This window comes from Odocoileus virginianus, chromosome 5 (assembly GCF_023699985.2).
Source record: "Odocoileus virginianus isolate 20LAN1187 ecotype Illinois chromosome 5, Ovbor_1.2, whole genome shotgun sequence".
Lineage (NCBI taxonomy): Eukaryota > Metazoa > Chordata > Mammalia > Artiodactyla > Cervidae > Odocoileus > Odocoileus virginianus.
In genome coordinates, this window is record NC_069678.1 from 66,901,742 (window position 1) to 66,925,498 (window position 23,757).

General features: G+C 38.6%; 1 protein-coding gene and 1 long non-coding RNA gene across 7 annotated transcripts in view; one reads left to right on the top strand and one right to left on the bottom strand.

The window, feature by feature from the left end:
• LOC110126067 (uncharacterized) overlaps nt 1–23,757 on the bottom strand; it is a 396,803-nt gene that overhangs the window by 307,818 nt on the left and 65,228 nt on the right. For all 4 annotated transcript variants that reach the window (XR_011487855.1, XR_011487854.1, XR_011487857.1 and 1 more), the window contains one exon: nt 21,427–21,500. This is a non-coding gene — a long non-coding RNA (uncharacterized lncRNA). The remainder of the gene's footprint in view (nt 1–21,426; nt 21,501–23,757) is intronic.
• The window catches only part of C5H1orf87 (chromosome 5 C1orf87 homolog), a 107,891-nt gene that overhangs the window by 68,751 nt on the left and 15,383 nt on the right, over nt 1–23,757 (top strand). For all 3 annotated transcript variants that reach the window (XM_070468080.1, XM_020875521.2, XM_020875522.2), the window contains exon 9: nt 15,192–15,256. In XM_070468080.1, coding sequence (XP_070324181.1) covers nt 15,192–15,256 — 65 coding nt within the window. The remainder of the gene's footprint in view (nt 1–15,191; nt 15,257–23,757) is intronic.

Here is a 23,757-nt window from a genome sequence, read left to right on the forward strand (position 1 = left end):
ATATAGGACAAAACATATGATGCGATACTTTCTGGATGACTTTGGACATCAGGAAGCACAGAACAGTGATTCCTGAGAGAAGGGAATGAGGTAAGCTCAGTTTACTGAACAAGAAAGGGGACTCCAAACTTAGCCCAGCACTCTCCTTGAGCTAAAGGAATACAGTATGAAGTTCAGGAAGGCCAAGAAGTCTAGAAGACTTGGCACAAAGTAGCAATGAGGCGAGATACTCTAAGAGTCCTTTTTGGAGACTTCCAAAGAGTTACCCTGAAGTCTTCGTGTGAAAACTTGGCTAATGTATGCATTTGAGGAAACTACCCAAGGCCAGCAAAAGAGACATCAAGAGAAAAAAGTGGAGAAATTTTTAGATCTCAGAGCTGGGAATAGTTACAGTTTCCACCAGTCAGAGAGGAACACATGTGGGATGGATTAGAGTCCTCAAAATGGTACTGTGCTGTAGTCAAGCTTAATGCATGAGGAACTGGAGTCTCAGAAGGAGATAAGGCAAATAGAGGGAAAGAAAAGGATGCTGAAAAAATAATGGCTGTAATTTTCCAAAATTGAGAAGAACTATAAAGACATGGACCTAAGAAGTTTAATGAACTTCAAATATAAGGAATTTGAAGTAAACCATACCAAGATTCCTTATAATCAGATTGCTTAAACCAGCAGTAAATTAAAAACCTTAAATGCACAAGGGAAAATGACAAATTACATAAAAAGCAACAAAGATAAGAATTATGACAGATTTATCAAAGATAAGAATTATAACAGATTTATCATTAGAAACATACACAAGAAGACAGTAGAATAACATCCTTAAAGTATTGAAGGAAAATGATCATCCTGAAATCCTACATCCACCAAAACTATCTTTCAAAAACTAATGGGAATTAAGATGTTTTTTACACATACAAGGACTTCCCAGGTGGTGCTAATGGTAAAGAGTTCACCTGAAATGCAGGAGACTACACATACAAAAGATGAGAGAATTCATAACCTTCGGAGCAGTACTGCAAGAAATAGTAAAAAGAAAAAGGCCTTGGGCAGAAGGAAAATAATCATTTTTAATCGGCAGAAAGAGATGAAAAGTATTGGACATAATATGTCAATGAATAAAAATACAATTTCCTTATTTTAAAAAAAATCTCTTTAATAATCAATTGTTTAAGATAATAATAACAATGTACTGTGGAATTTGTAACATAATAGAGGGCAGCATTTGACAACAGCATAAAATACTGGGAGGGGAAATAAAAGTGTACTATGAAAATACCTGTATACTGTCAGCTAAGTAGTATAATTTTGGTTGAAGGAAGAGTGTATTCAGTTAAAAATATGAATTGTTGTTGTTTAGTCACTAAGTCATGTTCAACTCTTGTGTGACACTGTGGATTGTAACCCACCAAACTCCTCTGTCCAAGGGATTTTCCAGGCAAGAATACTGAAGTGGGTTGCCATTTCCTTCTGCAGGGGATCTTCCAGGGACTGAACCCAGGTCTCCTGCATTGCAGGCAGTCTCCTGCATTGGGAACTGGGTTCTTTACCACTTAGACACCTGGCAGGCCCAAAAATACTAATAGAGAAGTTTAAATAGAGAATAATTTAAATAGAGAATAATCACACATAACTACTGAGAATAGACCAAAAAAAGAAGGAAAAGAAAACAAGAAACAAATAGGACAAGTAGAAAATAAATGCAAATAATGATAGATTTAAATCCAATCATATCAATAATTGCAGTAAGTATTAATGGTTCAAAAGCACCAATTAACACGCAGCAATTTTCAGATTTCATTTAAAAAGCAAAACCCAACTAAATGCTGTCTGAAATGAACCCTTTTATAATATAAAGGCAGACCCAGTAAAAGTAAAAGGATGGAAAGTGATATACCATACTAATTGGTATGAATGAAAAATAAACTAGGATGGTTACACTAAAGTCAGACAAAGTAGATTCTAAATCAAGGGGTATTACCAGAAATTCAGTTCATCAAAAGGACATACAGACCTAAATGTTCATGCCCTCAATAACATAGTTTCAAGTTAATAAATTAAAAACATAAAACTGGAAGGCAGAATAGATAAATTCACAATTTTATTTAGAGAATTGAACATATTTCTGTCAGTAACTGACAAAAACAAGTAGACAGAAAATCAGTAAGACTATAGAAAACTTGGTTTTTCCAGTGGTCATGTATGGATGTGAGAGTTGGACTGTAAAGAAGGCTGAGCACAGAAGAATTGATGTTTTTGAACTGTGGTGTTGGAGAAGACTCTTGAGAGTCCCTTTGACTGCAAGGAGATTCAACCAGTCCATCCTAAGGGAAATCGGTCCTGGGTGTTCATTGGAAGGACTGATGTTAAAGCTGAAACTCCAGTATTTTGGCCACCTGATGCCAAGAGCTAACTCATTTTAAAAGACCCTGATGCTGGGAAAGATTGAGGGCAGGAGGAGAAGGGGACGACAGAGGATGAGATGGTTAGATAGCATCACCAACTCAATGGACATGAGTTTGGGTAAACTCCGGAGTTGGTGATGGACAGGAGGCCTGACATGCTGCAGTTCATGGGGTCGCAGAGTCAGACACGACTGAGTGACTGAACTGAACTGATAGAAAACTTGGACTATATTATCAACTAACTTGATGTAAGTGGCAATTACACTCCACACAACAGCAGAATATAGATTCTTTTTAAGTGTTCATGAAATATTTAAAAGATAAACCCTATCCTGAGCCACAAAACAAGTCTTAGTAAATTTAAAAGGAATAATCATATAAAATATGTTTCCTGACCACAAAATAAATAAATTAGAAATCAAAAAGCAAAAATAAAACAAACCAAAAATAAAGCAAAATCCCAGAATCCCCCAAACATTATGAAACTAAACAATACACTTTATAAGTAACCAAAGGCCAAAGAAGAAATCACAAGGGAAATTAACAATATTTTTAACAGAATTCAAATGAAAACACAACCCGCCAGTGACCTTTATCTTTTTTTTTCCTTGCATTTTATATCCAATCCATCAGTCATTCATGAATAAATCAACCCTATCTTGAGACTATGTCAAGATCCTGCTCCTTTCTCACCACCTCTATTATTACTTAACTACACCCCATCCAAGCTACCATTATGTTTCTCCTGGATTATTATAATGGCCTCCTAACTGAATTCTCCTTTTCCCTTGTCCCTAGTTTATCCTCAGTACAGAAGCTACAGTGGCCTATTAAAGCCTGAAACAGTTAATGTCACTGCTCTGCTTATCACACTGAAAGAGCACCTTATTTCACTCAAAGGAAAAAGAAAATTGAAATCCTCACAAAGGGTTCTACACGATATGCCCTCTTCAACTTCTCTGGCTCCATCTACAATTTCGTTTGCTCATTTTGTTCCAGTCACACTGTTCTCCTCTTCTTCCTCAAACACACCAGGCACACATCCACCTTAGTACCTATCTTCTGAATGATTCCTCAACCTAGAATATTCTTTCCCCAAATATCTTCATGCTAACTCCTTCACCTTCTATAAGTGTTTGCCCAGTGTTACCTTGTTTATAGGCTTACACTAAACACATTTAAGTTGTGGTCCCCCCATCCTTTCTTCCCCTTAACCTGCATCCCTTTTGCTTCCTTCTATACACTTACAAATGATTAATGTACTAGGTAATTTACTGGTGTATGATGTTTATTGTTGTTATAAGTTAATAGACTATAGACTGTAGTGCCATAGGATAGGCAGAAACTTTATTTATTGATGTATCCCAAGTATATAGAGCAGTACCTGACACCTAGTAGGTATTTAACAAATATTTATGGAACTGAACTGAACTAGGGGAAGAATAAAGTTTCAAAACACTGAGGAATGCAGATACATAAATTTTCCCTAATCCTTAGCTCATGGTCAAATTGAAGAAGGCCTTCCCTAACCATCTCATCAAAATAATGTTCTTTGTGCTATATGCTCTCTTAGCATTCAGTGATGTTCTTTCCTATCACTTATTACTATTTGTAATTATGTATTTATTTGTGTGACTTGTTAATTTAATGACTAGATAGTGATCTCCATGCTGGCAAGGATCATGACACATTATATGCCATCATCTTGTAGGCCAGTATTTGGTACATGATAGACACAGGGTAAATATTTGATTAATCCATTTATTCATTCATTTAACAAATATTTATAGAGTGCCTACTGTGTACCAATTACTATTCTAATCATTGGGAATATAGATATGAATAAAACAAAGTCCCTTCCCTTATGAAGCTTCTATTCTAAAGGAGAAGAAAAACTATAAATAAAGTAGACTATGTGACATATCACATGGTGATAAAAGTTATGAGAACATCAAGTGATAAATAGCAGGTTGAGCCTAGCCAATGAATTTCCACTAGATCAGTTTTGGACATGGGAGTTTTCCTTCTGTAAAATGTTGGAGATAGTTGGGTGAAGGTGAGGGAGGTGGTTAAGCAGGAAAAGCAAAAATGTGGACTAAGGTCTGAGTAGAAAATCAATAAACTGAAACTGAGACTCCCACAAGACCCTGGTATAAAAGGCGAAAATGCAAGTGTCAAAGTTCATGTTATACTCAGTATACTTGACAGAAGTTCGGGTCCAGAACGAAGATTCCAGGAATCAGAAGTATGAGAATAAGAGTGAAAGAGAACAAATGAGGTTAGGCTACTTATTATATCAAAATTCTCAACTTCCTACCATTGTATGTGTATTATCAGAGAAGCACACTGATTTTTTATTCACCTATCTTTGACCTTTGAATGTTCAAGGACATCAAAACCATGAGGCCAATGAAGAATTGCATTTATAAGTGATAAACCTGTTTCATCCTTAAACAGTCATTGGCTAAAGCTCTTCTGTTGAATTAAATTCATTCCGTTAAGGGCTTTGTATGCAAACCTATATCCTTAAGAGATTATAGATGCAATTTAGACATACATTTTAGAAGCTGAATGCATGAATCATTATTTTAGTACATATTGTCCATTAATCTGCTGTTCTGTTGGGAACCCATTTGGAATGTGGCTGCTTACTAATTAGCAGGATTCTAGTGCTGAGCTGCTTCCTGATTAAATGTCTTTTAAAATCAATAAAACATCAGGAGGGATTATGGTGATGTGGGATTAGCCCCATCTAACCAAATAAAATGAGTTGTGTTCTTTTCTAACTGTCAGATTGCAAGAGCTGATGAGAGGAACAATTTTGAGCATGCTGCAGCAACGCTGTTTTGTATGTCTGTTTGAGTGGTGTGTGTGTGTGTGTGTGTGTTGTGTTTTAACATTGAGATTTTGTTTTTTGCCATTTGCCTACCAATTAGCAAAGACATTACTGAATGACTGCCAGAGTAAGGCGATTTTGAGAAAGACTTGATTACGATTTCAAATCTCTACTCTGAATCACCCTTATGTAAAATGAATTCAGGTTGTGTTGGATGAAAATTATTATCCCAGTTCTTGGCCAGGAACGTGTAAGTCAGAATTAGCATTTAATGTTTCTGTGTGACTTTGCAATAAATGGTAATTAAGGAGAGCAGAGAGAGAACAGGAGGCAAACTAATACTCTAAAATTGTATTGGCAAAATTAAATGCTTCAAACCCAGTTTAAAACATAGGCACTCAAGCCAAATTGTGTCGGGGGAGGGGATAAATAATGAAGCTGCTATGGGTGGCTTCATAAATAGAGTGGCACAATTGACACAGCCCCAAGTAGACCTTATCGTACACATCTGGACCGTTATTGGGAGTGCAATTAGGTTGAGAAGGACTGGTCTGATAATCCCAGGAACAACCAGAGGATTTTAAGAACTAAAGGAAACATGAGGTGTCCAATTCAGCAATTACTTTTTAATGGGAATAGGAAGATTGTAAGGGAATAGGAAAATTGTGAGCTATTAGAGGTATGGTATGAATCCGCCCATTAGTTGGGTCTTGGAAACCAGATCTGACTTTTAAGAGTTCATTAATTCCAATCTTCTCTTCCAGAGCCTGTAATTCCTATGGGGTAAGAATTCTAATAGTAATATTGCTAATAAAGTTAGTAGTAGTATAGTAGCCAACATTTATATAGTGCTTACTATATTCTCAGGCAATATTCTAAATGCTTTCTAAATATTAACTCTTTTAATCCTTGCACCTACCTCATGAGATAGGTACTATTACTTTTCAAATGAAGAAGCTGGGGCACTGAGAAGCTAAAACTAGGATGTAACTGAAAAATGAATTCATCAATAAGACTAAGTCAAAACAGGCTCTCTAGCTTCAGATTCTTGGCTTTTAATACACTGTAACAACTCTCCTACAAGTCCTATGAAATTTAAAGGCCTATAGGATAGTGCCCAGGCACAGGAGCTTTAGGCAAGCTGCCTGCATTTCATAGCCAGCTCTAACCTTGGGCTTGGTGCTGAACACGGGTTTGGATTTTGAGGAACTCAGTATCTTCCTGCCCTAGGACCCAGGAGAAGTGTAGGTTATGAATACAAAAGTGAAGAGGCTTTAGTTCCAGGATCAGGTATGATCCAAGGAACCCCAGGGCTTGCAGGTAGCATCTCCTCACTGGTAGAGCACCTCCACTGCCCCTTCAGCCCCCATCTGTGCAGAAAGGCAACGTGAGCTCTGTAATCACACAGGCCTAGGTGGAAATCCCAACAGTCATATGCACTGGTTTTGAGAACATGGACAAGTCCCTCATTTCTCTGAACATTACACTTCTACCTGTCAAATGAAAAAAGACAAATCCTTTTGTCTAGATTTGAGTTTATTGCCTGTCTACCAAGTAAAGACTGCACTTCTCATGGGTAAATGGAAGGTGAGAAGAATACAATTTAGGATACATGATTAGCAAGATGAAAGCAGAGAAAGATGCTGCAGGTGGATGAGCTTTTCTGGCAGCTGAGTTAAGTAAGAACCAAGATAACCCCTGACTCAGAAGGATTGATGCATCTCCACCTACTATGTTCACAAATAGGGCTACATGCTCTACATGGCTTATCTCATTTTATATTTCCAACAGTCCTATGAATTAATGTTTTTATACCCACCTCACAGATGAATAAAATGAGGTTCAGAGTCTAGGGATAGGCTACCTACTCCAGTGTTCTGGCCTGGAGAATTCCATGGGCTGTATAGTCTATGGGGTCACAAAGAGTCAAACACAACTGAGCAACTTTCACTTTCAGAGTCCTTAAGTAAATTGCCCCCAAAGTTGGGACTTTTTAAATCTTTCTTCCTATTATGGGTTGAATTTGTATCCCCTTAAATTCATGTGTTGAATCCCTAACTCCCAGCCTTTAGACCATGTATTTGAAGATAAGATCTTTAAAGAGATGACTAAGATAAGGTCATTAGAGTAAGCCTCCATCCAATCTGACTGGTGTCTTTAAAAGGAGGAAATTTAGACACATAGAGAGACTCCAAGGATGGGCTCATACAGAGAAAAGACTGTGTCCAGTTCAGTTCAGTTTGGCTGCTCAGTCGTGTCTGACTCTGCAACTCCACGGACTGCAACCCACCAAGCTCCTCTGTCCGTGGGCATTCTCCAGACAAGAATACTGGAGTGGGTTGCCATACCCTCCTCCAGGGGATCTTCCCAACCCAGGGATCGGACCCAGGTCTCCCACATTGCAGGCGGATTCTTTACCAACTGAGCCACCACGGAAGACCCCCTCCCCCCCTTTTTTTTTAATAGCAACCCTAGCAGACTATACAGCCCCCTGCAGGCTAACAGTCTCCACCGTCTTCTTTCCACCCACCTCCTAGAATATTTTGTGCCCCTCAGTTGGAATAGTAGATTGCAGGATTCTCAAGGGAATGGCTTCAGTGATTTAACTTTTCAAATCATGGGACTTAACCTATAATTCTAGCACTCTGAACAGAGCTGGCTCTTTGGTACTACTAAACATTCAGCTGAGCTTGGTGGGACTTGAAGGAGCCAATCAGATGAGAGGTGGAAAGGAGAATCTCAGAGACAGAAGGAGCAGTGTTTGCCAATATACAAATGCAAGCAAGAACATAACAAGCTTGGAGAACCACAGACTGTCCATTTTGGCCAGAGTATACATTTCACAAAGTAAAGAAAGGGGATGAGTTTCAGAAGGAAGTACCACACACGTTTGAGTGAATCCTGTATGAAACTCACAGAGAAACATGTCACCTGTAAGTAACATCATCAAGATTACGAGGGTGTTTCTATAAAATAGTCCCCACTTTGAGTTTTTGCTGTGGTTAGACTTTTGGTTTTTGTGTTAATATATAGGACTTTTGTATAAAATGTCATCTCTGAAGGAGATTTACTAAATTTAATAAATTTAGTTTTATTAAAATTCCAATGAACAAATGAAGTGGCAAGGAAAAAAAAAATACCAGAAGCAAAAACTAATAGGCACTCTAATGTCAGAATCTAGAAAGAATCTCCACTGGCTATGAAAAATGGAATCTGGGAAAATCTTGGTGCCCCAGGCTTTGCCTGACTACTTATGGAAAGTGCCAAAAACAGAAGATACTTTTGTCCCTTCACCACAGTCTTCTCCTTGATTTGAAAGCCCCAAGTCTTATACAACCAGAAAATTACATAGGTACGACTTTCTGTATCTGCTTGAGTACAGTTCCTTCCTCTCCTTCTCTCATCCAAGTTTACAAACCAGTACACTTATCCTCATATTGCTTTTCTGTGTCTATGCAGAGATCACAACTCCTAGGAATGACAGAGCACAAAGTTGGTGTGAGGAAGGCAGGAATGGCTAAATTCGGCTGTGGTATTTGCATCTGTTGAAATGTAATCCTGGAAATGTAACGTCATGTAGGTTGGAGCAGAAAGAGGTGCTCCGTGGTAGTTGTGTGTGTTGGGAAGTGTGTAAAAAATGAATATACAGAAATGTCAGAGTTGAGAGACCAGAAGGGGGTGCTCTCATGCCCCACGATACTAGAACTCAACAGCAAGGAAGATTCCTCTAAGAACTCAGCCAATGAGAAGCCATGGACACTTTGTTTTCTATAGCCCTCCCAACCCCCTTTTCCTTTCTATAAAAAGTGTGTTCTCTTTCCCGTGCTGTCTGGGGGACTTGAGCATGGCTCACCATGATTGGAGACCACAAATTACAAATCTCTATTGATCCTGAATAAACCTGTCTATTCTGGAGAAATATCTGGCAGTCTGTTTCAGGTCAGCAAGTGAACCCATTATGACACACTACACCAATATAGTGTCTGATATCCAACAGTTGTGATGGGACAATCCCACCTATGAAGTGGTCCCAACTGAGAGGCACCAGGAAAATGTCTAAGGAGCACCAATTGGTAGGAGTTGTCACTCGCCCCTTGACTGAGGGGCTGAATAAGCAGTGAGGAGGGCCAAAGAAGCCTATTAAATTCATCTACTGTGTTGTATTGAATGTGAACAGTTTCTCATTTGACACTGCTGCTGCGGCTGCTGCTAAGTCGCTGTAGTCGTGTCTGACTCTGTGCGACCCCATGGACGGCAGCCCACCAGGCTCCCCCATCCCTGGGATTCTCCAGGCAAGAACACTGGAGTGGGTTGCCATTGCCTTCAAAGAGAAAACCCCAACGTATGAGGCCTAATTTTTAAAAATACTGTAGAACAAGGAAAGTAACCATAATCCTGCAGACTCCAAATAACAGCAAACTTCTGAAAATGATTTACTCTAGAAACTAGAAAATATTTAGAAAGCCACTGGTATTCTCTATAGGATATAAAGAGCCATGTCTCTGTTGAAATGAATTGGAAAGTAATAAGCATAATGAGATTAAAAGACTATTAAAATGAAACGCAAAAAGCACTAAAGTGAAAAGAAGAAATTAAAATGAACTTGGTGAAATGTAGATAGTTTCAAGGAAATTGAAACTTCTACAGCATAATGAAGAGGTAACTGGGATTATAACTATGTTTGGTGATGGATGTTAACTAGACTTATTGAGATCATTTTGCAATCCATACATATATCGAATCATTATGTTGTACACTGGAAGCTAATATTTTATATGTCAATTATATCTCAATTTAAAAAGTATAACACAATCAAGGAAAACTGAATATTGCTAGATATTCAGTGATATTAAGACACTTATTTAAATGTTCAGGTCAACAAACCTTTTTTATAAAGGGTCACATAGTAAATTTTACAGGTTTTGTGGGTGTATAGTCTGTTGTAACTATTCAACTATGTCATTGTAATCTGAAAGCAGCCAAAAACAATACATAACAAATAGCCAGGACTGTGTTTTAATAAAATATTACTTACAAAAGAAAATATGATAACCAGAAATTAATGATTAGCAAAATTAACACTAGAATAAATCTAATTCAGATCATCAGAATTCAGAAGTTTACACAAAATTTAGAGGAAAAAATGAAAAAGAATAGTACAGATAAAGGAATAAGAATAGAGATTGAACCTAAGATGCTTTGCTATTGTGGAATAAGAAACTAGAAGAACTGGACAAGACATGAAACAAAGGGTTACAGCTAAAGAAACTTTGCATAAATAAGAAAAAAGAAAAAAAAAGAAAAAAGAAAAACCCAGTGGACAATGAATTCATTAAGATCTAAACTAAATTAAGAAAAAAAAAAAAAAGCATCCATGTTTCTCCTGACAAAACTTTTGTGTTTCTGAGACAATGGGAATTATTTAAGGATGCAGCCAAAACAAAATTAAACTAAATCAAAGCAAATAAATAAAAAATAATTATAAATATATCCAAATAAGACTGACCTCATACTTCTGCAAAGTGGACCAGTGGAAAGGAGGAACCTCTAATATGGAAGACCAACTATAAATTATACGTGAATTTTTGACTGGGCAGAGAGTTAGCAACCCTAACATACCCCACCCCTCATCTCACTGTTCAAGGGTCGACTGTAGTTTGCTTCTTTCAGTCTGGCATTTAAACACCGTAATAAAGTTTAAAGTTTAAAAAAAAAACTGCAATAATAAACATCAGAAGACACTAGAACCATGTTCATGGAATTCTAAAGGTGGGGGGGGGGAAGTATAACTGAAACCAAGTTATATTACATTTCATGTGTAAGGCCATAGAGGACAGTGGTTAAGGGTGCAGGATCTGGAGTCAGAGTTTAAATCCTGGCTGCCCCATTAATCAGCATGTCCACAGGCAAGTCATTTACATGTCTCATGAGATGGTTGTCTCAATTAAATGAGAGAATGCACACAAGAGACTCAGAATGCTCATGAAAGGTCATTTTTAAAGTTTAGATGACATTAGAATTTGAACTCAGATCTGCCTGAATCTAGAATCAAGTTCACAGACCTTGTCCTACAATCTTGACCTCTCTGACTCAACATGGGGAATCCGGCACCTGCTACTGTGATTAGAATTATATTGCCTTTTGTGGCAACAGAAACCTATTGCTATGTTTAACATGTCAAGGGCTCTTTGGAGGTTCTAGAGTAATGTAAAGAGTATGGAATAAAGAAGATATTTTATTAGAGGATCTTAAGGATTTCATTTGTCACATCCCACTTAAATCAGGCAATGTCCAAGTTCAGTACTTAGAAAAATGTCCTGCAATTTCCTTCCCCTTCTATCAGCAAATATTCAAGAAGGGGCAAGAGAGTATCTGGTGCCATTTTGTCCAGAAACCTTGCCAAATATTTGCTAACTTCCAACAACTCTAAAAAATAAATGTTAAGCAATGTGGAAATATCAGTGGATCTGGGTTTTTGTTGCGTTGTTGTTCAGCAGGTCAGAAGATGTAGCCTTAAGCCTGACCCTCCTAAGAGGAGGGAATTTCAAGAAGTGTAGCAGACAGGAGACGCTTTTCCTTAAGTTTATTTCCAGATTTGTGCTAATGTCAGATCTTTGTATGTTAATTAAAATTCCTAGAGAGTGCTACTTTTCCAACCTTCTTTTCCATGCCTAGCCCTTGTAGCAGCTGAAATAATCATTAGCTTATCTGGCTGGTGGTTCTGCTTACCTATGCCTTGTCTATTCTTGTGCCCAAAGTGACATGAAGCTCTGGAGGTTATGTTTTCTACACTGACAAAGAACTTTTCTGATTTGTGATGCCAGGTATAGAAAGGTTTTATTAAGTATAAGCAAAACAAACTAGTTACATATCTAATTAATTTATAGAGGTTCCTTAAAAAATATTAAAAAGCTACCATACAACCCAGCAATCCTACTTCTGGGCATGTATCTGGAGAAAATCAGAGTTTGAAAATATCCATGCACCCCAATGTTCATTGCAGCACTATTTACAATAGCCATGAAATGGAAGCAACCTAAATGTCTATCAATAGATGAATGGATAAAGAAGATATTACAAAGTAATATTACTCAGCTATAAAAAGAATAAAATAATGCCATTTGCAACAACATGGATGAACCCAGAGAGCATCATACTAAGTGAACCATGCCAAAAAGAAAAAAAGAAATAGCATGTGATATTGCTTATGTGTGGAATCTGAGGGGAAAGAAAAGATACAAGTGAACTTATAAAAAACAGAAATAGATCCACAGACACAGAAAACAAATTTATAATTACCAAATGGGAAAGGAGTGGAGGAATAAATTAGGAATTTGGGATTAATATATACACACTGCTACGTATGAAGCAAAGAAGAACTAAAGAGCCCCTGGATGAAGGTGAAAAAGAAGACTGAAAAGGCTGGCTTACAACTCAACATTCAAAAAACTAAGATCATGGCATCTGGTCCCATCACTTCACGGCAAATAGACGGGGAAACAATGGAAACAGTAACAGACTTTAAATTCTTGGGCTCTGGAATCACTGCGATGGTGACTGCAGCCATGAAATTAAAAGACACTTGCTCCTTGGAAGAAAAGCTATGACCAACCTAGACAGCATATTAAAAAGCAGACACATTACTTTGCCAACAAAGGTCCATATAGTCAAAGCTATGGTTTTTCCAGTAGTCATGTGTGGATGTGAGAATTGGACCATAAGGAAAGCTGAGCATTGAAGAATGCATGCTTTGAACTGTGATGTTGGAGAAGACTCTTGAGATTCCCTTGGACTGCAAGGAGATCAAACCAGTCAATCTTAAAGGAAATCAACCCTGAATATTCATTAGAAGGACTGATGCTGAAGCCGAAGCGCCAATACTTTGGCCACCTGATGCGAAGAGCTGACTCATTAGAAAAGACCCTGATGCTGGGAAAGATTGAAAGCAGGAGGAGAAGGGGACAACAGAGGATGAGATGGTTGAATGGCATCACTGACTAGATGAACATGAGCTTGAGCAAGTTCCGGGAGATGGTGATGGACAGGGAAACCTGGCGTGCTGATGTCCATGGGATCACAAAGAGTCAGACATGACTGAGCAACTGAACAACAAAAATATATGACATAGATAACCAACAAGGACTACTATATAGCACAGGGAACTATACTATACTATATAGGAATTTTATAGTAATAACCTATAAGGGAAAAAAATCTGAAAAAGTGTGTTTGTACATGTACATCCCTGCATGCATGCTAAGTTGCTTCAGTTGTGTCCAGCTCTGTGTGATGCTGTGGACTGCCCACCAGGGTCCTCTGCCCATGGGGATTCCCCAAACAAGAATACTAGAGTGGGTTGCCATGTCCTCCTCCAGGGGATCTTCTTGACTGAGGAATCAAACCCACGTCTCTTCTGTCTCCTGCACTGGTATGTGAGTTCCTTACCACTACCACCACCTGGGAAGCCTAAATATATATACATATGTGTGTGTGTGTGTGTGTGTGTGTGTGTATTTATAAATCAACTATACTTCAATTAAAAATAAAGAGAATAAAATCACATGACTTTAAAACTCTTCTAGATAACCTAGGACATATTCTCACAACTGGCTGTTTATATTTGCTTGGCTTCTGATGGGCAAAGAGGTGCTAAAAACTCTTTCCACTTTAAGTTTGGTTGCTAGCAACAGAACTGTCTTGCTAGCATAAGCAAAAAGAAGTATTTCAAAAAGATACAAAGTTACATGCAAAATTAGGGAAGAATGAAACTTTGGGAAGCATTGAAACCAAAAAATAATGAGAAACACAGACAGAGTGGGAAAGAGGAAAGAAGGGAGAGAAGGATGGGAAAAGTGATAGACTGAGATTAATTAGACAGGATGGATCACAACATTGGCTAGAGAAGGGTATAGGACATTGATTGTAGCCCAATATCCTAGAGAAGCATATTTTTATATAAATGGATAATGGATGCTGGGCAAGCAAATCTAAGTTATTTTTCCTACCTAAGTGTTCCTAAACTACTTGTAAGTTTTAAATGACTCCATGATTATCACATGCCCACACATTGCCCAATGTAATATCTGCTTGGGGATTTCACTAAATATTGTCTGTTTGCACTTAGCACCCATTTCTATCCCCTTCTATGTTCTTTCCTGTGTTATAATACTTCCTATAGTTGAGAAGGCTATAAAGAATATTTCCAAAGCTCCCTTGACATTGAGGTTCTGGAATTGATTTAAGTTCCATCACTGGGATGCCACTGCATGAGATTTGAAAGGCAGAAAGAGTGGTGAGAGGGGCAGGGACATTTTAAGTATGTATTGCTTTCCTGCAGTAGTAGCAATTCCAGACCCTCAGTTTTTGCAGTGGCCAGAATGCCATCTATACTGTCTAGTCACCAAACTCATGGTCAAGGGCAACTGAGACATCAGCTAGAATTTCCTGCAGTTGCCTGGACTCTGGACTACATCTACTGAGACCTAACCCTTAGCCCATCGGCAGACACCAACCTCCATTCTACTAGCCCCTGCAATAACTTTGTGGGCACTTAATTTCCATTTCTAGTAGAAACACCTAAGAAGAAAAGAAAGAAAATGAAGTCTCTCAGTTGTCCAACTCTTTTTGACCCCATGGATTTCAGCCCCCCAGGCTCCTCTGTCCATAGGATTTTCCAGGCAAGAATACTAGAGTGGGTTGCCATTTCTTTCTCCAAGGGATCTTCCCAACCCAGGGATCAAACTCAGGTCTCCTGCATTGCAGACTCTTTACCATCACCAGGGAATCCCTGAGACACGTAAAGTAGCTTCCATTTCCTTCACTGAACCCCTAATGATAGAGGCATCAAAAAATTCCTATGATATCACAGTCTATATATCTTTTCAGCTTTTTTGTACATTCTTTCAGAGCTTCCTACTTTGATCACAGATACTATGTTTCCTTTTCTTGCATAGATGGGAGAATTTTGTTGAGTGGTTGGGCAGAGCTTCCTCTGATTTGTCATCTGATTTTCCTCCAGGTGAGTCTGGTTATTTTGTTCCTTAAGAGACCTCCCATTCCCAGAGCTCTTGTTGATGCTGTGACTTAGCTCCAATGGTCTGTCTGTTGGATTTCACATCATTTCTCCCAGAAATGTAAATAGCTTACCAGTGAAGAAAAATTAAGAGTGAAGTTTGCATTAATGGTTATTTGTTTAGGTCAGTTAGATCATAAAAGGCATAATTCCCAGGTTTTTCTTTTTAATTAAAGAGTTTATTTATTTATTTATTTTTAATGGAAGGTTAGTTGCTTTACAATATTGTGTTGGTTTCTACCAAACATCAACATGAATCAGCCATAGGTTTACCCATGTCCCCTCCCACTTGAACCTGCCTCCCACCTCCCTCCCCATCCAACCTCTCTAGGTTGTTACTGGGCCCTGGTTTAGTTCTCTGAGTCATACAACAAATTCCCATTGGCTATCTATTTTACACATGGTAAAATAGATGACTTTATGTTTCCACGTTGCTGTCTCCATACATCCCACTCTCTCCTGCCTCCCCCACCCCAGCTGTATCTATAATCTGTTCTCAATGTCTGCATCTCCACTGCTGCTCTGCAAATAGGTTCACCAGTACCATTTTTCTAAATTCCATATACATGCATTAGTATATGATATTTGTTTTTCTCTTTCTGACTTACTCAACTCTGTATAATAGGGTCTAGGTTCATCCACCTCATTAGGACTGACTCAAATGTGTTCCTTTTTATGGCTGAGTAATATTCCATCACATACATGTACCACAGCTTCTTTATCCATTCATTCATGTAGTACATCATGAAGCATTATCTAGAAATAGCCCTTTAATATGGATGTAGTGCATTTATAAAAGAAGTTGATATTACTTATTAGAATTTCAGTTGCATAGTCCCTTAGATCTGGGAATCCTATAGCTAAGTACTTTCCCTACTAATACCTCACCAAAAAGCTCTCCAAGATTTATATACAGTGGTATAATTTTTGTGTGTGCTGTGTGCTTAGTCACTCAGTCATGTCCGACTCTTTGCAACTCCATGGACTGTAACCTGCCAGCCTCCTCTGTCCATGGGGATTCTCCAGGCAAGAATACTGGAGCAGGGACCCACTCCCTTCTTCAGGGAATCTTCCCGATCCAGGGATCAAACCCAGGTCTCCCACGTTGCAGGAAGATTCTTTACCATCTGAGCCACCAGGGAAGCCAAGATCCTTCAAGCACCATTTTATTAAATTACAGTATATCCAATTACTATAACTATGCAGCTGTAAAATCACATGGCTGATCTAATACAGGAAGATTTCCAAGATATATTATTAAGTGAAATGATGAAGATGAATTGGGCAAAATATTTAGCAATTAACAAGTGTTAAATATGACAGGTGAAAAAATATGCATTGATACTAATCTGTTGTTGCAATTCTCTATTTATTACATCCATCAACCATTTACTGGTTACCCTTTGGATCAAAATACAAGGTACTGAGAGTTTGGTGGGAAGTGTAGTATATCAGTTTGCATTCCAGTGAAAAACAGAAACCTCACTAGGTATTTCAAACAAAGGGAATTTATAGCAGGGGGTTGAGGGATTGGTTATTATCCATAATTAGAAGACTGAAAGCGCAAAATGAGAATAAAGAGTGTGTTCATTTCCCTCGGGCATTTGTCACAACGAAGTCAGAAACTGAGTGGCCTAAAATAACAGAAATTTCTTCGCTCATGGTTCTGGACACTATACGTCAGAAATCAAGATGTCAGGAGGGCCATGCTCTCTCTCAAGGCTCTAGGAAAGAGTGTTTCCTTGCCTCTCCCAGATTCTGTTGTCCACAGGCTGTTCTTGGCTTATGGTTACATAACTACAGTCTCTGCCTCTGTCTTCCTATGGCCTTCTTCCTTCTCTGCCTCTCTTTCGTACCTGTGTCTAAATCCTCCCTCTCTTTGTACAAAGACACTACTGTTCATTCAAGTTCGGGCCCAACCAAATCCATAATGATGTCATCTTAACTTGATTACATCTTAAGTTGTTTTCAAACAGGGCCTTATTAACAGGTTTCAGTGGTACCTGTTTAAAGGATATATTTAAACCCGTGACCATGAGATAACCCAGATACTAGTAACTATCGAAAGCAGCTATCATCCTTAGGGCTGAAGGAGTGTAGAGAAATGTGTACTCTTAGCAGAACCTAGAATCTCATAGGGTGACTGTAAGTCTAACAAACAAAAATGTTAGACAATATTACACTCTACACTACACTCTACAGGAGTGTAGTGGTACTGTTGTTGCATTGTTGTGACAGCCTGTGGCTTACTGAGAAACTTAGTCTTGATCTCTTCCCATTCCTATATTGCTGGGGCTATGATTATTAAAATGCTGTTAGGCACCGAGTGGGCCATTTTGTTTGCTGGTTCTTTAGCCCAACAGGTTAAGTGTCATAAAAGGAAAGAAGGGATATTATAAGAAACTAAAGATAGCTATGCATTTGGAGTGTGTAGAACTGTGAATTTTCTCATTCCAATTTTCATTAGAAGATTGTATGATAACCTGATTAAAATGATTCATTTTTATATATATTGCCTCATATTATAAACTTGATCACATTTGGAATCACAAAAATTCTATGAACTTGCTTTTAATGTGCATATGATATTTGCATATCACATAAATACTTAATGTCTGTAACTTAGACTAAGGATCAGAATCTTGGCAAGATCAACCAGAATACAAGATAAAATACAAAATAATATTTCTTTGAAGGATATTATTTGGAATTCAAGTTGAACAACCAGATAGAAAAGAGGAAAATCCACTCTGTGTAAGAAGTTAACATCTCATAAAATCTCTAGAATTATCCACACAAAATGTTTCCAGCATTCAATTAGAAATCATCAGCAATGGTATAACAGGGGATGTGGATTTTCAAATAACTGTAATTAGTATGTTTGAGAAAATTAATAAGATGGAGAATTTTCAGCAAATAATTTGAATCTATAAAAAGAATCAAATGGAATATGTAGAACACAAAAAAAATTTAAAAATAACTAAATTTTAAAACTTAATAGATGGGTTTAACAAAAGACTGGGCATATCTGAAGGGAGAATTAGTGAACTAGAATATGATTCAGTAGGAAATATTCACATTGAAGTATGAATGATAAAAGATGACAAAATATGCAAAAAGAGTATATAAAAGATATATAGGAAATAGTGACAACATCCAACATACATGTAATGGAGTCACAGGATGATAGGAGGAAGAGAGTAGAGCTGAAGCCATATTGAAGAAAATTATGACTGAAAATTGCCAACAGTGAAAAAAATACCTCAAGCCATAGATCCAAGAAATGCTGCAAACTCCCATAAAGACAAATACAAAAGAGCTTAGACCCCTCCAGATACATATGTTCTAAGATCTAAAGTAGTATTTTACAAAAATGAAGTACGACCCAACTTTGAACCTCTTCACAGTGGAGCCGGTGAAGTGAGGGAGAAGAAGAGGGGAAGCAGGAAGCAAGGAACAGGCCTATCGCATGACTGCAGATGGGGGGAAATTAGAAGGCAATGATGGTCGCCTCGGAGGCTCATTGATCCCCCTAAACATTTACCGATGGCCCATCACTCAAGATAACATAGAAAAATGGCTGAGTTTAACCTCCCTTTTATTAAGGGTAAAAAAATCCATAGTAATTCCTAGTTAGAACTACTTATATTGAAGGAACAGAAAAGCTTTGGTTTATGTAACTGAAAACTCAGGCAGCAGCAAGAGCTAGAATGGTTTTATCTAGCCATTGGGCTTCTCTTGTGGCTCAGCTGGTAAAGAATCTGCCTGCAATGTGGGAAACCTGGGTTTGATCCCTGGCTTGGGAAGATCTCCTGGAAAAGGGAAAATCTACCCACTCCAGTATTCTGGCCTGGATAATTCCATGGACTAAGTCTGTGGTGTTGCAAAGAGTCGGACATGACTGAGCGACTTTCACTTCAAGTGTCAGGTCAAGAATCTGCTCTCTGGCTTTCTGCTTCCTTTATCTGGTGTTGGCATCATCTTCAGGTTCTAAATGTTGGTGTCCAACTGCACTGGGCACTCCTGTAATAGCAAAATAGTTCTGGGAGCTAGGCTTATCATCCCTCCACAGCACTCTCTTTTGGGAGGTCCTGCCAAGGAGAGAACTTTACTACCTAAGAAACTATAGCAGATTGTTGTTCAGTTGCTTAGTTGGGTCTGACTCTTTGCAATCCCCATGGACTGCAGAACACAAGGATTCTCCATCCTTCACTATCTCCCTGAGTTTGTTCAAATTCATGTCCACTGAGTTGGTGATGCTATCCAACCATCTCATCTTCTGCCGCCCTCTTCTCCTTTTACCTTCAGTCTTTCCCAGCATCCAGTGAGTCAGCTCTTCACATCAGATGGCCAAAGTATTGGAGCTTCAGCTTCAGCATCAGTCCTTCTAATGAATATTCAGGGTTGATTTCCTTTAGGATTGACTAGTTTGATCTTCTTGCAGTCCAAGGGACTCTCAAGAGTCTTCCCCAGCACCACAATTTAAAAGCATCAATTCTTCAACATTCAACCTTCTTTATGGCCAACTCTCATATCCATACATGACTACTGAAAAACCATAGCTTTGACTAGACGGACCTTTGTCAGCAAAGTGATGTCTTTGCTTTTGAATACACTGTCTAGGTTTGCCATAGCTTTCCTTACAAGGAGCAAGCATCTTTTAATTTCACACACATGCATGCACACGCACACACTCACACACACACGGGGCTTCCATAGTAGCTCAGTGGTAAAGAATCCATCTGCAATGCAGGACACATGGGTTTTATCTCTGGGTTGGAAAGATCCCCTCAAGAAAGAAATGGCAACCCACTCCAGTATTCTTGCCTGGGAAATCCCATGGAGAGAGGAGCCTGGCAGGCTACAGTCCATGGAGTCACAAAGAGTCAGACACATCTTAGCAACTAAACCACCACTACAGCTTTTCAGGTGCCTTTACTCTCTAAGTTGTTACAAGATACTCAATATAGTCCCCTGTGCTATACAGCAGGTCCTTACTGTTTATCTACCAATCTCAAATAACCCATTTATTTCTCCCCACCCCTTTGATAACCTTAAATCTATTTTCTATGTCTGTGAGTTTTTATAAGTTTTATAAGTTCTGTTTTATAAGTTCATTTGTATCACTTTTTTAGATTCCACATGTATCTGTCTCTCGTTTTTACTTATTTCGCTTAGTATGATAATCTCTGGGTCTGTTCATGTTGCTGCAAACAGTATTATTTAATTTTTTTAGTCAGTTTTTATTTATGACTTTATTTTAGGTTTACCTGGGAATTTTTTAGAAGTCCCAAACTGGGTTCTCACCCCCTAGAGATTCTGGTATAACTGGTCTGGCGTGACACCTAGGCATTGGTAATTTTTAAAGCTCTCCAGGTGGGAGCATTTTAGCACCAGTGCTGAAGACCACTGATTTCAAGTTATTAGTGGGGGATGTGGGGAGAGATGGTAGGGCTGGCTGTGTAACTCTCAGAATCCACTGGAAGCCTTGTAAAACCTGGCCCTTACAATACCTGGAGATCTCTAGAAGCTAGCTTGGCCTGTTTCCTCCAATGCAAATCTTCAAGGCAGACTAGACAGATGGTTATTATTTGTCCTTCCTTCTGTGTTAGAAAGAAAAAAAATCATCCCTACCTTGGATTTCTCAATTTCCACATGTGAAAAACATTACCTTTTAAAATATGCTTATAAGCATTAGGAAGGAGAAAGAACAGCTTAAAAGAAGCCAAGGAGATGAGCCTGCATTTTCTCCTTATGGGACTTTTAGAAATGCCAACAATAGAGAAACTGGATTGGGACAAACTCTAGGTACTAGATCTTATATTAAAAAGAATAATGCATGTGAAAAATTCCTGGCACATAATGCAAAGTTCTCTTTTCTGGAGAAACTAGATTGCTTAAAATCACATAATAGTAACACAATGGCAAACAATACTACATTGCATTAGGCATCTTCCCTGTGTTAAGCATTTTTATGTAGGTAGTTTTTAATTACCTACATAAATTATAATTTCAAAATGCAATTATCATTCCCTTTTCACAACTGACAAGATTAAGATCTGAAAGCTTGCAGCTGGTAAAGGGAAACATCTGGATTATATTCATAGCATTCATACCTGACACCCAAGTTCATCTGTAGCATCTGGGTTAGATATGGAAGAAGAGAGAAAAATCCTTCCTCCTAAAGGGCCTGAAAAGGAACGGGAAACACAGAAATATACAATCAGTGACTTTATTTTCCAAACTTCAAATTAAGGGCACATGATCATCCATTTTACATGCATTGAGTACTTATTCTAATGCTGGGTTCTGGGCCTTCAGAGATTATGAAATCACATTGCCTTCTCCATCAAGAAACTGTGGGAGAAGATTCATAATTATTTGTAAGTGCAATGTTAAGAGTCTAACAAAAAGCTCTTTAATCCAATATGTTTATTTTATAAGCATCCTTACATAGATAGCTACTAGTTAACGTAGTAGCTATTTATTTGAGTACCTGCTATGCTCCAAGTATTTGCTTTACATTTTCTAGTCCATTTAATCTTCACAGTAACCTATAGATGGCATTATCCCCATTTTACAGAAGTGGAAACAGACACAGAGAGGACAAGTTCCTTGCCCTAAATCATGCAGCTAATAGAGAAAAGAGTCAAGCCAGGACTCAAATCCAAGGGATCTGGCTTCAGAGCCTCTATTCCCCCACCATTATGTTATACTGTCGACTTCTACCCTTTTTAAAAATTCATTGATTGAATCATTTTATTGAAAATAGCAACAGCCAACTCAGAAACAATATGTATTTGTTAATGGCACATTTGGGGCTCCCCTGGTGGCTCAGCAGTAAAGAATCCACTTGCAATGCAGGAGCCACAGGAGACGTGGGTTTGATCCCTTGGGATTGGGAAGATTGAGGCAACCAACTCCAGTATTCACGCCTGGAGAACCCCATGGAGAGAGAAGCCTGGTGAGCTACAGTCCACAGAGTTGCAAAGAGTCAGGTACAACTGAAGTGACTAAGCACGCACACAATAGCATATTTGAATTATGCATTAAATATTGAAGCTGAAGCTCCCAGAAATCTGTGCTATGTAGCTGTCAGTAATAAGTTGCCAACTCTGATGACAGGTGTTGAGCGATGAATGAATGATGCCCACAGTAAACCTCAGTGGACTTAAACTGAAGGTCTTTATGTGTTTTTCCTGCTTCCTAAGGAAATTTCTTCTATTCATGAAGGCAGCAGCCAGAGCAAGTAGTACATGGGCCGTAAAATCCCCTGGGGTAGGGATGCCATACTCTTTCCATATAGGACCTCTGACCATAGGAAGGAACAAGAAAGGGGAAGACAAAGGTTTTACATGATCTTTCAAGTGCAAACTTGAATGGAAAGGGAGGTGGAAGTGCTTCATTCTCTAAGAGGAAAGACCACAGGAAAAGGCCCCTTGCCACTCCCCAAACTGGAAAAGCCCTCTTCATTCAGGGAAGTTCAACAGGCTGGTATCTCTCTTTATCTGGAACTCTCTGTTCTATGGACATGCCCACCATGTCTGTGTTTGTTTGTTTGTTTGTTTGTTTGTTTTAATTAATATATTTTATTTGGAGGCTAACTGCTTTACAATATTGTGGTGGTTTTTGCCATACATTGACATGAATCAGCCACGGGTGTACATGTGTCCCCCATCCCAAAGTCCCCCACCCCATCCCATCCCTCTGGGTTGTCCCAGTGCACCAGCTTTGAGTGCCCTGTTTCATGCATCGAACTTGGACTGGTGATCTGTTTCACATATGGTAATATACATGTTTCAATGCTATTCTCTCAAATCATCCCACCCTCGCCTTTTCCCACAGAGTCCAAAAGTCTGTTCTTTATATCTGTGTCTCTTTTGCTGTCTTGCATGTAGGGTCATTGTTACCATCTTTCTAAATTCCATATATATGCGTTAATATACTGTATTGGTGTTTTTCTTTCTGACTTACTTCACTCTGTATAATAGCTCCAGTTTCATCTACCTCATTAGAACTGACTCAAATGTGTTCTTTTTAATATTCCATTGTGTATATGTACCACGGCTTTTTTATCCATTTGTCTGCCGATGGACATCTAGGTTGCTTCCATGTCCTAGCTATTGTAAACAGTGCCGAAATGAACATTGAGGTACACGTGTCTCTTTCAATTCTGGTTTCCTCAGTGTGTATGCCCAGCAATGGGTTTGCTGGGTCATATGGCAGCTCTATTTCCAGCTTTTTAAGGAATCTCCACACTGTTATCCATAGTGGCTGTACTAGTTTGCAATTCCCACCAACAGTGTAAGAGGGTTCCCTTTTCTCCACACCCTCTCCAGCATTTATTGCTTGTAGACTTTTGGATAGCAGCCATCCCGACTGGCATGAGATGGTACCTCATTGTGGTTTTGATTTGCATTTCTCAAATAATGCATTTGCAAATGCAT